The sequence below is a fragment of the Passer montanus genome, unplaced genomic scaffold (genome assembly GCF_014805655.1).
Source record: "Passer montanus isolate IOZ18808 unplaced genomic scaffold, ASM1480565v1 scaffold135, whole genome shotgun sequence".
In the NCBI taxonomy this organism is placed as follows: Eukaryota; Metazoa; Chordata; class Aves; order Passeriformes; family Passeridae; genus Passer; species Passer montanus.
The window spans coordinates 646,206-658,632 of record NW_024360386.1 but is presented as its reverse complement, the minus strand read 5'-3'; the positions used below and the strand labels follow the sequence as shown (position 1 = coordinate 658,632).

General features: G+C 48.4%; 1 protein-coding gene across 3 annotated transcripts in view; it reads right to left on the bottom strand.

Moving 5' to 3' along the window:
• PLXNA4 (plexin A4) overlaps positions 1-12,427 on the bottom strand; it is a 458,075-nt gene that overhangs the window by 424,980 nt on the left and 20,668 nt on the right. For all 3 annotated transcript variants that reach the window (XM_039699487.1, XM_039699486.1, XM_039699488.1), the window contains exon 2: positions 1,415-2,678. In XM_039699487.1, the coding sequence (XP_039555421.1) occupies positions 1,415-2,593 (1,179 nt within the window). In that variant the 5' untranslated portion in view covers positions 2,594-2,678. The remainder of the gene's footprint in view (positions 1-1,414; positions 2,679-12,427) is intronic.

Below are 12,427 nucleotides of genomic sequence, written 5' to 3'. Positions count from 1 at the left end.
GCAGAGTAAGGCAGGATCAGTGTCCTTGCAATGAGACTGCCATCCACATTCCTCATGGTCCGTCCTTGGAGCACCAGAAGAATCCCCCAGCAAACAAGGCTTGAGCACCAAGAAGCAATCCCGTATCCTAAGTGTAGCCATAATATTTTATGAAAAATCCTTTACTAGGATTTTTCTCCTATTCTAACTGAGAAGCCTCAGAAAAGAAATGTAAACAATTTACTCTCTGACGGCTGTGGAATGTGGTCTGGACATTGTTTACCAACAGGTGCACCTGTGATTGGTGCATGTTGGTTGTTTCTAATTAATGGCCAATCACAGTCAGTGGGCTTGGACTCTCAGAGAGCCACAAGCCTTTTTTATCATTCCATTCCTGTTCTTTCTAGCCTTCTGATGAATCTTTTCTCTCTATTCTTTTAGTATAGCTTTCAGTATATCATTTTAATATAATATAACTCATAATATAATAAATCAGCCTTCTGAAACATGGAGTCAAGATTCGCGTCTCCTCACACGGGGCATTGACCATACCTAAGCACTGCTTGCCTGGAGATTTTGGGGCAGGAAAGCACTCTGGCTTTTCCCTTTGCTCAGACTGGAACTCTCACTTGAAAGAGCTAATTAAGAGTGGGAATCAAAGCCCAGGGAGCGGCTCCTGCAGCCCCAGGCATGGTGCCGCTGTAATGCCCCTGTCGGTGCCTGCCATCAAAGCCAGCCCTGTGCACATTCCCGCAATGGCACCCAGAATAAACCAAGGCAATTTCTTCAGACCATTTGTAGGTCAGACAGACCAGCCTCTTCCCCAATCCTGCCCTTAAATCTTGCAGTGTTTAATCCTTGATCTGCAGCCAGGCCTCAATTTCTCAGCACAGAGCTGGCTGGAGACCGGAAGGCGAGGAGCTTTGATGGTTAATGGCCAGTGCTTCTCAGCCCTGGAAGAAATGAAGCCCTGGCTTCATAAAGTTCCCTGAATAAATCCTGTCCCAGCTGCAGCCCAGGGAAGCAAAATTACACCAGCATACAGAGAAACTGGCACAAGCTGTGACATCTCTAGGTCCTGTTTTGGTTTAGGTTTGAGCTGAGTGCACCTGGGTCTAAGTGATTTCACCCCTGCGATTTGCACCATGAAGTAACTACAACAGGCACATCCCTCCCAAATATTCCAAGGCCCCTTGGTTCAGCTCATCAGCAAACACAGCATGTCTACTTGTTCTGATACCTTCCCCAGCTTGTCCATGAGCTAACCTGGGGCATGAACTGGTTAAATCGGGTGGGGTGGTGAGCTGGAGGCAGAGCCAGCACTGGGACAAGGCAGTCTCAGCTCCTTGGTCTCTGCTTTAAGGTGGGTTATCTGAGGACAAGACCTGTTGATAGCTGAGGAGGGCAAGGTGGGGTGCTCAGGGGCTCCACTTACCGCGCTGCTACAGGGAATGTCCTTGACCTTGAGCCAGGCCAGATCTAACGTCCCCTCTCCCCTGTAGCAGGACTGAAGCCTGTCCTTGATGCGGTCGTTGATGTCTTTCAGGACAAAGATGCAAAGAGCAGACTCATCCAAGGACTTCATCTTCCTTTTCTGCCCCTTGGAGAAGACCGTGAAGAGGATATCATCCTCAGGGCCCACTCCCAGAGACCTGGCCAGGATGGCCCCAGCCTTTGACAAGTAGGCAGCCTGGAGCAATCGATATTCCACCCCGTTCTTCTCACAGCCAATGGGCACCTCCACGTAGGAGTTAAAGGCCGTGTCCTCCTTACAAAGCCTCACCAGCTTGGAGGTATAGACCTGCTCCTTTGTGGTGGAGCCGGGTGGGGAGATCATCTCAGGCTGCAGAGTCAGGAAGTAGACAAAGTTCCCGCTGCTGAAGCCGTAGATGTAGTAGATATCAAAGTCGGGGATGATGGTGAAGGTGTCTGAGGGGATCTTGATCATGGAGGCCACGAACTCGTCGTGAAAGACATATGCAAACATCCCATCAGCCTCGGAGTTCTTGGTGAGCTTTCTACTGGAGATGGTGGGGAAATACTCCGGTTTGCCATCCACGGCCGTGGCGATGAACAGCTTGTCGTCCATGTTGCTGTAAGAAACAATGACTCCAAAAACAGAGCCACTCTCGTTCACCCCAGAGAGGTAATGCTCCTTCTTGTGGAAGGGCTCTCCCAGCTTGAAGAGGTCGTCCAGCCTCAGGAGCTTGCAGATGCCCTGGTACAGACTCCCACAGGCTATCAACCGATTCTCCTTGTAGTCTATGAGGAGCATTTTGTTGATGTTGTTGGTGGGCGTCAAGGGTTCATTGCAGGTTTGGACTATCCTGGGAGGATAACACTTGGGATTGTCATCATCAGGACCAGTCTCGTGGGTCACCAGGACCTTCAGGTCACTGGAGAGTTTGTAGATCCTGTTGACAGCCCCCAGGTAAATGTGCCCAGTCCTTTCGTCCACCACCAAGTGGTTGAAGTTTCCCTCTGCTTGCTCTCCGGTGAAGGTGATGAAGGGTCTCTTTGGATGGGGTGACTGCTGTCTGCCCAGAGGCGACACTGTGGTGGACAGCAGGAGGTGAGAAACCAGGCAAGTCCATTTCCACATGGCCGGCGACATGATTAGAGAGGTTTGTATTCCCAAGGCAACAAGGATTAGAAGCTGTAAAACTCCTCAAAACATCAATTCCCTGGCAGGTTCTGTCCTACAAGCAGAGAAAAAAGAAAACAAAAGTACATTACTATGGAGTATTCCTTCCTCCTCCCTCCTTCACAACCATGCCATCATCAGAGCGTATTTAATTGCTAATCCTCCCTTTCTCCACTCTGAGCTCTCTACTTAAAACCAGCACAAAGGGAACCCTCCTGACAGAAAAGATGCTGGGAGAAAAAGCAGAAATCACACAGCAGAGTAATAAATCAGCACCCTTTCCCTCTCCATTACACACCCACGTGCCCCGCGGTGCAGCATAAATATTGACTGCAAGTGCAGAAGGGTAATGGTAAAAACATCACCCAGCATTGCTGTTTGCACTGCCAGCACCAGCCCAACTGTGGATTTGCTATCTGAGACACCAGAACTGGAGAAGGATTATTATCCTGCTCTTCTGGACGAGGCACTGAAGCCTAGAGAAGGTCAGGGATCTGCCTACAGGGATGGGGCCAGATGGATGCTGAGCTCTCCCGCAGCCCCTGAAGTTTGCCAGGAAGGAGCCAGCTCTGGTGTGACATTAACATCATTTCAGGGAGATCCCAGCCCAGAACAGTTCTGTTTGAGCAGGAGCTCTGTGGCTTCCACATCAAAGCTGCCTCACACCAGCCCAGCCTGCAGTACAGGCCCAGGGGTTGTGGTGTGCCAGCTGTCACTGCCACGTCTGCTGGCAGCAAAAGGAGCACTGGGTGTCCTCTCTCCCCTGGGCTCTCACCACAGACCATTCTCCACCCACTTCACAGCCAAGGGAACGTCATCTGAAAGAGATCCAGCTCTGCTGGGGATCTCAGCTGACTGAGGAGAAAGGGGTTGCTTATCTACCAGCAGTGATAAAGCCTAAAGCACCATGAAGTAGGAGGAGAAATGACCCAAGGACCAGCCTGGTACTTTCCAAAGAGAGGGAAGAGGTTTTCCTTGCACCACTCATCCCTTAAAGTGTCCCAGGTTTTGACCATGGTGCTGGCAGCAGTATGGGACTCAAACATTTGGTGGGCACATCACCAAGCCCCATGGAAACACCTCTTCCTACTTAACACATCCATCTGCACCATCTTCCTTCAGTTTTTTGGTTGCTTCTGTTCTAAGAGCAGCTTTACCCCTTCAGGGCCCCACAGAGCATGTAGGACAAGGAGTTCTACCAGCTCAGGCCTCACAAGCCAACCTCCTCACTGAGTGCTGACCACACAAACCTGGTGGCCAGGCCCTTCATCCCTCTATCATCCAGATCAGAACTTCACAAAGCTGCTCTTGATTTTTAAAAGGGCACGAGCCAAACACAGCTCCACTCCCGCAGTGTCCCAGCCCCTCTGTCACAGAGTGAATTTGCTGAAATCAGGGGTGTAATCAGTGGTGACAGCCAGGCTCGCACAAGTAGGAGGCAAGGAAAAAATCCCTGTGTGCAGATCCCAGCAGGGAGGAAGATGTGACAGTGACACAGGCCTGGATGTGCAGCTTTTTCATATCTCTGCAGCTCTGCTAATGCCAGTGAAATTGAAAAAATTTACTTCAAAAAATAATAGGTAGAATAAATCCAACATTCTATTGACCCGTAGGCTGATTAGATCTGATAGTGGAAAGGGTAAGTCTGGGCTTGTAGAGCAGGCACCACTTTTATGCCACCCCAAATATTTCAAAATCCTGGCACAGCAGCCAGAATTCCCAAGCTGTTGTAGGATCACCTTCACCTCCCGCTGCCCTCCCTGCCGCAGCAGCCGCAGGCGTTGCATGGATGATGGACAAAGGTCAGCCCACATTTACTTTAGTCATGTTTACCCTGTTCTGCTTTGCCTCTCTGGTCAAGCAAATATTTAATAAAACCAAGCTTATAGTGCAGAGTTTGCAGGGCTGTCTCTGCAGGGATAGGCAGGCTGGTCACGTAGGCTGTTAATAACCTTTATTATGATGGATAGAGCAGTGGTGGGATGAGCTCTCCCCACACAACCATTCCTCTTTCCAAAGGGCCCATCCTTGAGAGAGCAGCAGAAGAGGGAAGCTGTCCCTGTTTGAGCCCTGTGTTCAGAAGCATCACGTGGTGACCCTGAGCACTGATGAGTTATGATCCACGTTTCTATCAGGCACTGGTTTGATCAGGAGCTAGGCAGATCTAGGGAGAAATTATTCTTTTCAAGTACTAAAAAAGGTATCTCTTTTACCCCTCTATTTTACTGTATTTGGCTCTGCAGAGTCAGCAGAGCTGCAGGGCAGGGAAATGGAAACTGCTGCAATCCCAAGGCTGATACTCAGCAGCCCCTCTATCCAAAATTCATCACAGCACCTGCAAAAATGGGATAAAATCTGCCCATTAAAACAAACAGACAACACAAAACTAGAAGAGACAGGCTCCAGGCATAAATTCTTCGAGGCCCATGCAGGTGAGAATTGATTTGAGGTCAGACTATCGCTCGCAGAGGAAAGGAATGGTGAGGAGAACCTTGCTAGATCACTTCCAACCCAAACCATTCCGTGATCCCTCCAGGCAAAGACAGCAAATTTCATCTGGAAACCAGAGAGACTCCAGTGAGAAGCTCCAGGAAGGCTTCACAGCAGGCAAGGGTGCTTTCCAAAACACTGAGCTTCACGGGGGAGGAAGTTCACCTGCAGAGGAAGGAGCACCAGCAGCCTGAGAGCACCAGGAATGCACAGGAGCAGCTTTTTGGGACAAAGCAGGGAGAGCCTGGGGCTATTTTGCCATCTTCCAGCAGCCATCTGAGCGACCCTAGGAGCAGGATTTTCTCTCTGCTTGCTGCTGGCACTCTCTCCTCTCCCATCTGCTCCTGCTGTACCCTCTGTCCTGGAGCCCCAATCAGTCCTGGAGCCTCTGAGGGCTATAATTTATAATTTGGCTTAATTAATAAATAACAGCAGAGGTCAGGGGCAAGGAGGCCTGGATGTTTAGCTGCAGAATAGAGCAGGGTTTGTACAAGCCCTCAGAGGATGCACCAAGGAGAAGAGGGTTGTGGATGGGTTTTTTTTCCCTGTGTCTGGATGGCAGGAATCACAGCAGCTGGGAAGGCAATAATACAGTGCCATGGACATGCAGAGACTACAAGAGAGTAATTATATTCTAAAAACAAAGCAAATAAACAAAAGGCCACAGCCAGCAAGGGCTGGACTTGGGCTCTGAGCTGGCTGTTTCCAAAATAAACCCAAACTGCCTCCTCCATTGGGGATGTGGCCAGCAGGGATGCCATGAGCACCACAAAGGGCTCCTGTGTGAGGCCAGGTCACCCCTCAACGTGGCTCCTGCCACAGCAGCCTCTCCATCAGCACACCCAAGGTTCCTGGGAAGGTCACAGAGCAAATCCAGCTGTTTCAGAGGTTTCACATCACTGTCCTGCCTGTGAAATCATGACTTTATGGCTTGCAAATAACACATTCCCCAGGAGATGCATTGAACTCCCAGGGTTTGGTTTAAGTACTGGTTTCCTCCTGGAGAACAGCAAGTGATGGTGCTACCCTTACTCTTTTTTTGCTTTTATTGAGCATTTCCAGCAAAGGTTTGAGACCACTGAGTTAAAGGTTGCAGTTTTGTTCTGCTCAGGGATCTCCAGGACACAATCCCAAGACTCCAGAACATGAAACTCTGTGGTAAATGCTTGGGATTCTGGGCAAAAACAGCTTGGGTGTGAAGGAGTCTCAGAGGAAGAAACATCCAAATGTCTTAACTCTGATTATTAGATGGGAAATTTAGGGAATGATGAATACATCCTCAAAATGCAGCAGCATTCAAGGGGACAAAGTCAAGGATGAGTTATGCCTGAGGAAGTAGGAATAAATCAGGAATAAAGAGGACACAAAGGACTGATCTGTCAGCTGAGAGAGAGGGAAGGACTCGGGAGGAAGTGTACAGGGAGAGGGGAAAGAGAGAGCTGGGTTTTGATTGACAATCTCACAAAATCCATGGTCGTGTCCCTAAACTGGAGTCTGGGAGAAATCCACCCCACTCCAGTGACAGCTCCTGAAAGGATCAGGTCACTGGGTGAGCATGAGACAACAGCATTTTATCACCAAAGGGGTATCAGGGACGGCCAAAGGTGATACAGAGACTCCATCCTCAGAAGGCATGAAAAGACACCTTAATATTAGAAATCTCTTATAGAAACAGTGGTGGACCCAAGACCTGATTGGCCTTTAGGAATCTTCTCTCACACCATTAGTGAACTATGAGTAGCACACTCTGGAGAAGCATTATCTATAAACAAGAGTTACAGAAAGTGAGATAATAATTGTTTGAATTCTCTAAGTTTCCCACAGCTTTCCAAGAAAATCCTGGGAGAGCTACGTCTCTCTCTGCTCAGAGGACATGTGATTACCACAGCATTTCCCTCAGAGACACACACACAGCCCTCCTGCCATCAGAGGTGTCAGACAGAGCCACGTCACCAGGTCCCCTGCCACGGCCACGTGTGGCAGCAGGGACACCACAAAGTCAGCAGGAAGAGCCTGGATACAGAAAGCCATAGAAGCAATCCCACTCTGGGTCCAGCTCAGAGCAAAAAATACATGTTAAAACTTGAATACAACCAAAATGAGCTGAAAAACAGCTCTGGGAGGAAGGGAGGGGGAACTCAGCACATCCTCATGGACAGGGCCTAGCAGCACCCCAGAGTCCTGGAGGGTGAGTTCCCAAAATGAGCTGAAAAACAGCTCTGGGAGGAAGGGAGGGGGAACTCAGCACATCATGGACAGGGCCTAGCAGCACCCCCGAGTCCTGGGGGGTGAGTTCCTCACCTGGCTGGGAGGAAGCCAGGAGCACCCAGGGCTCCTGGGCAGTGCCAGGGTGGTTAATGAGGCCCAGCTAATCAGGCAGCACGCTGCTGTGTTTGCTTTTCCTGCACTCAGGCTGCTGGTGGCCGGGATGCAGGAGATGCTGACGAGGCAGAGGCCCAGCGCAGAGCAATTCAGCACCAAGTGCAGCTACACAATCCCTTTAATCTCATCTAAAGACTTTGTTCATGGTTTCCTTTAATAAACCCTGATTACCGTGGATAGAAGCTTTTCTTTGGGAGCCAGCATGGCAAGAAAAACCCATACAGGGACATTGTCAACAGCTTCCCCAACAAAGACTGGATTCTAACTTTGGCTAAATCCTTTCTCCCTGAACTTACAACCTGCCCAAGCTGAAGGAAAGTCTCACTCTGGGGACACCCCCCACACCAGAGCAGCTTTACTTTGGAGCTCACCAAAAAGAACAGATCCCTGCACGAGCTGCAGCTTGTCCCAAATAAAGGGATTTATTTCAGGAGTGGTTTGTTTGCAAGAGAATTAAAATGCAGAGGGACAACACAGCCTTCCCTCATCACACAGATTATTCTTCTCAGGCTCTCAGATGCTGCCCATCACCTTGTTACCTGTGTCTGTGCCAGAAGAGTATTAAATGATGGGATTAACACACGCCATGAGTGGAACTTTCTTCCCTTTTTTCCCAGTTCTTCCCATGTGATAAAACTGCATGTGGATGTTGTTTCTGCCTGCATTTCAAATTTTGTTTTCTACCAGCAAAAGCAGGTCAGAGCTGTGTTCCTGTGTGCTTGGGAGAGCAGAGGGGTTTGTAATGATTTCTCAGCTCCTCCAGGAATTTGCTACAGAGACTGGAATGAAAGAATACAAATATTCAGCGTCACAGAAACAAGAATGGAGTTTTGAGGTCATGGAAATAACCTACAAATCCAAAGACCGGAGTTAAACTCTCTTTTCTGGAGCAGGCAGGAATGTGAGTCCCTGGGTGTTATGGAACACCCTGAACTGGAAGGGACCCAAACTTTCAGTGACATGACACAGGTAACAGTAATTCCCAGCCTCCTGAGAGTGTCCTGAGGACAAATCCATGAAAATTACTCCTTATCACAGTAATGGGGAAACGTAAACCCTCCAACAAACAAACTGGTGTATCAAGAGCACCCAAGGTCACTGATTTCAAGCAAACCATGTCACAGCAGAGACCAGCTTGGCTGATCCCACCTTGTGGGTGTGAGATCATAGAGGTCCAGTGTCACAGTAATATTTTCTGAAAAATCCCTTTGCCCAGGATTCTTCTCCTGGGAAGCTGAGAAGCCTCAGAGAAAAAGGAAAACAATTCTTATCTCATTTGCTTCTCCTGTGTTGTGCTCATGTGGAATGTGTTTGGGGAGTGTTAATCCACAGGTGATTGTTTCATTGGTTTCATGTGAATTGTTTTGACTTAATGGCCAATCAGTGCCAAGCTGTGTCAGGACTCTGGAGAACGTCACAAGTTTTTCATTATTGTCTTTTTAGCCTTCTGTAAGTACCCTTTCTGTATTCTTCAGTATAGCTTAGTTTAATATTCTTTAATATAATATCTTAAAATAAAAACTTAGCCTTCTGAGAACATAAAATCAAATTCATCATTCCTCCCTTCATCTGGGAACCCCGCAAATACAATAGTCCAGGGCACTGAGAAAGGGAAATATTGCCGACAGCCAGTGTCAGGCTGATCTCTGTCCCATTCCTGTCCCCAGCAAAGCCATCACACAGTGCTGGCACTCTGTTCTCCCCAGCACTAAGAGTTTCTCTGCTGTATTCTCACGGGGTTGAGAGTGCCAGGTTAGCCAAAAAAATTAACATTTTATGGAATATTCCTAATATTCAGGGTCAGCTGTGTGCTTTCCCAATTCCTGCTGCACCTCCAGCCCTCTCCCTGCCAGGCCATGAGAAGCTGAAAAGTCCTGGAGTTCATTTAAACCCTATTTAACAGCAACTAAAACCACCAGTGTGTTATCACCACGATTCTCACACCAAATCCAAAACACACCATCCCAGGGAGAAAATTAACTTTACTCCAGCAGAAACCAGGACAGCAATTCACTGGGAAGGAGACCCTGATGAGCTCTAGACACAAAGAGGAGCAAACACAGCCTCTGCCCCTAAAGGACTGATGAATATTGAAAAGAAAATGAACTGGGTTTCATCCCAGCAGGTCTCCCCAGCTCGTGTATCCATTCCAGCATTTTAGGACAGCCTTGAGGAAAATGGCATTTCCTTCCTCAGAAGCACAGCTTATGCTCACACATTCCCTTCGAGGCTTTGGGGGCTCTGAAAAAGCCCAAAAGAAATCAGAATTTGCTGGGTCTGGTTCAGGTGGGAGCCCTAGCACAGCCAGGAAGGGTCTGTGACCTGGCTTTCCCCACCAGCTGCAGGCAGCTGTTTTGTTTCCTCGTTGGCTGAAGCTGTTTCAGCAGAGTTTGTGTTGCTCTGGATGCCAGTGGGTGGATGTTTTCCCCCTGCCTGGCAATTTTGGGAAGATCTGCGAGACACAAGTCCCCTGTCTCAGGCTGAAGCCTCACAATTAGCACTGTGTGTATCCCCCAGGAGCCAAATCTCACTGCTCTTCAGCTGCCTCCTGGGAGACTGGCAGGGAGAGCCACTCTGCATTCACAGGGACATTGTGGCCACTGCCTGCTTCACTCTGCAGATCTCTGTGAGATAAAACATGGGACTTCAAGGGAAAAAGCCAAAACCTTGATCAGCTGGTTGTGGGAGCACTGAGATCTAAATTTGGAACTGGGGAAAACACTGGCAAAGAAGCCAGCAGAGAATCCCCAGCTTTCAAAGCCTGAGATTTTGCTGTATATTCAAAACACAGCTGGAGCAGAGTGGTCTGAGGGAAAAAGTAAAAGCAACAGGACTGGGAAAATCAGAGATGATAGCAGGAGCAGGGAATCCCAGAATGGTTTGGTGATGGAACCCTGGCTGCTGAGAATTCCAGACTTTCCGTGCTGCCAGGCACTGACCCCCAGGAGAACTCTGCACTGACCGGAGGCCTGGAGAAGCTTCCAAAATGGAATGACAGAACTGGGATTGTGGGTGTGCAGTTTGGATAGAAGTGTGTGATATCACAGGGTGGGAAACTCAGAGTTTAAGGGTTTAGAATACAGTAATATTCATAAAGCAAGATGGAGGTTTTGGGGCAGTGGCTGCTCCTTCTTCTTCACCTTCTTCTCCATGGGTTTGGGTGGTTTTGTGTAATTGGATAAAAAAAGTCCCCATTGCGGGGTACAGGTGGTTGGCTATTGAGTTAAAAGTAAAAGTAATTTAGGTGTCATTCCTTAATTGGACAGTTTATCCTTAAAAGGCCTTGTAGAGAGAGATGGGGCTCCATTTTTAGTTTGTAAGTGAAGTGCTGTAGAACTCACAACTTGTGAGACTGTAATGTAGATAAGAACTAATAAACATCTGAGTCCCAACAAGAAATACCATCTCACACATTTAATCCCAACGCTGGCAAAAAAAGGAGATAAAAACTGAACATTTTGGGTTGGAAGGGACCTAAAAGACCATCTTGTTCCAGCCCTCTGCCATGGGCAGGGACACCTTTCACAGAGCAGATTGCCTGGATGGGGATGTGTGGGGGTCCCAGTTGTTGGTTTCTCTGGGTCTGGATTGAAGGCACTTGAGACAGTAGCTCATGTTGGGACTCAGGTGTTTATTATTTCTTATCAGTGAAACAGTCTCACAACCATGAGTTCTGCAGCCTTTCATTAGAAGGCACAAAATGGCCAACTATCTCTTGTTACAAGGTCTTTTAAGACTAAGCTATCCAATTAAGAACTGACACCTGGATTATTTTCCCTTTTAACCCAGTAACTGATCCCACAATGCAGACTTTTCTGCCCAATTACAAAATGCCACCCAAAACCCAAGAAGAAGAAGAAGAAGAAGCATGAAGAAGAAACCCAGGACAACACCCTGTGCCCTCCAAATTGCTTCCATCCACAACCCACTAAAAATCCCAAACCCTAAATTTCTCACCAAGTGACACACCTACGCTACTCTCTATAATCTATTTCACACTTTTGTGGGTTCTGGTCTATCCTGAAGTCTTGGAAACATTCTGCATGACTGAGGGGCAAAGTCGGTGCTTCCCTGGGGTCAGGACACCCCAGAGCAGAGAGAGAAATGTTGCTGGTGCCCTGGGTTTCTACAGAGATGGGGAATAAGGTTTGGAAATCAAGCTTCAGAGGGATGCAGAGCAGTGGATTTGCTGCACAGATCAGGCACTCTGCACACCAGATGGGCATCAGTCAGCAGTGACCAGCACTTGCTGGCTCACAGCAAGCAGCAGCTCCTCCCAAATGAAGAGTTTACAAGTGGCCAGGCCAGTGTGATTAATGCAGGGCACAGCTGTGTGCTCCTGGAGAGGCAGGATCCCCCAGGGAAGCACCATCCATCCTGCAACTGCACCAAACCTCGCAGGAAATGGGCTGGACACGCAGCAGGAGTGGGAACATCAAGAAAATGCTGTTAGCAGCGCTGTATTGCTGGCAGGGAAGAGTCAGAGGTGTGATAATTTCTCTTCAGTGGTGCAGGGCTTGCAGCAGAGGCGAGAACAGAGTCTCTCTTTATGCTTTACTCAGCATAAAATTCCCTGCTTTCATTTATGGCAGGTATCCAGCCCCTTCTGGAGCAGCAGCCACCAGCTCTGGATGGGGCCAGGGAAAAGGTCTGACACAGCAAATTCTTCATCCTCAGCTTCTCGTGTGAGTGGCTAAAGGCAGCAGATGAGCCAGCACCATAAAACAGGGGTGGCTGGGCCATCCCAAATCCCAGCCAGATCTCCAGTCCAACACACTCCTAGGAAGTAGCATTGCTGACTGGCACTTGCTCTCCCAATCCTAAAAAAAAGCTGCACTTCACTGCAACCATTAGCAGAATTTTTATATTGACTGGAGATTCTGAAAATTAAACTTTTAGATATCTCCTTGTTTTATTTGCTCTGCACTTCCT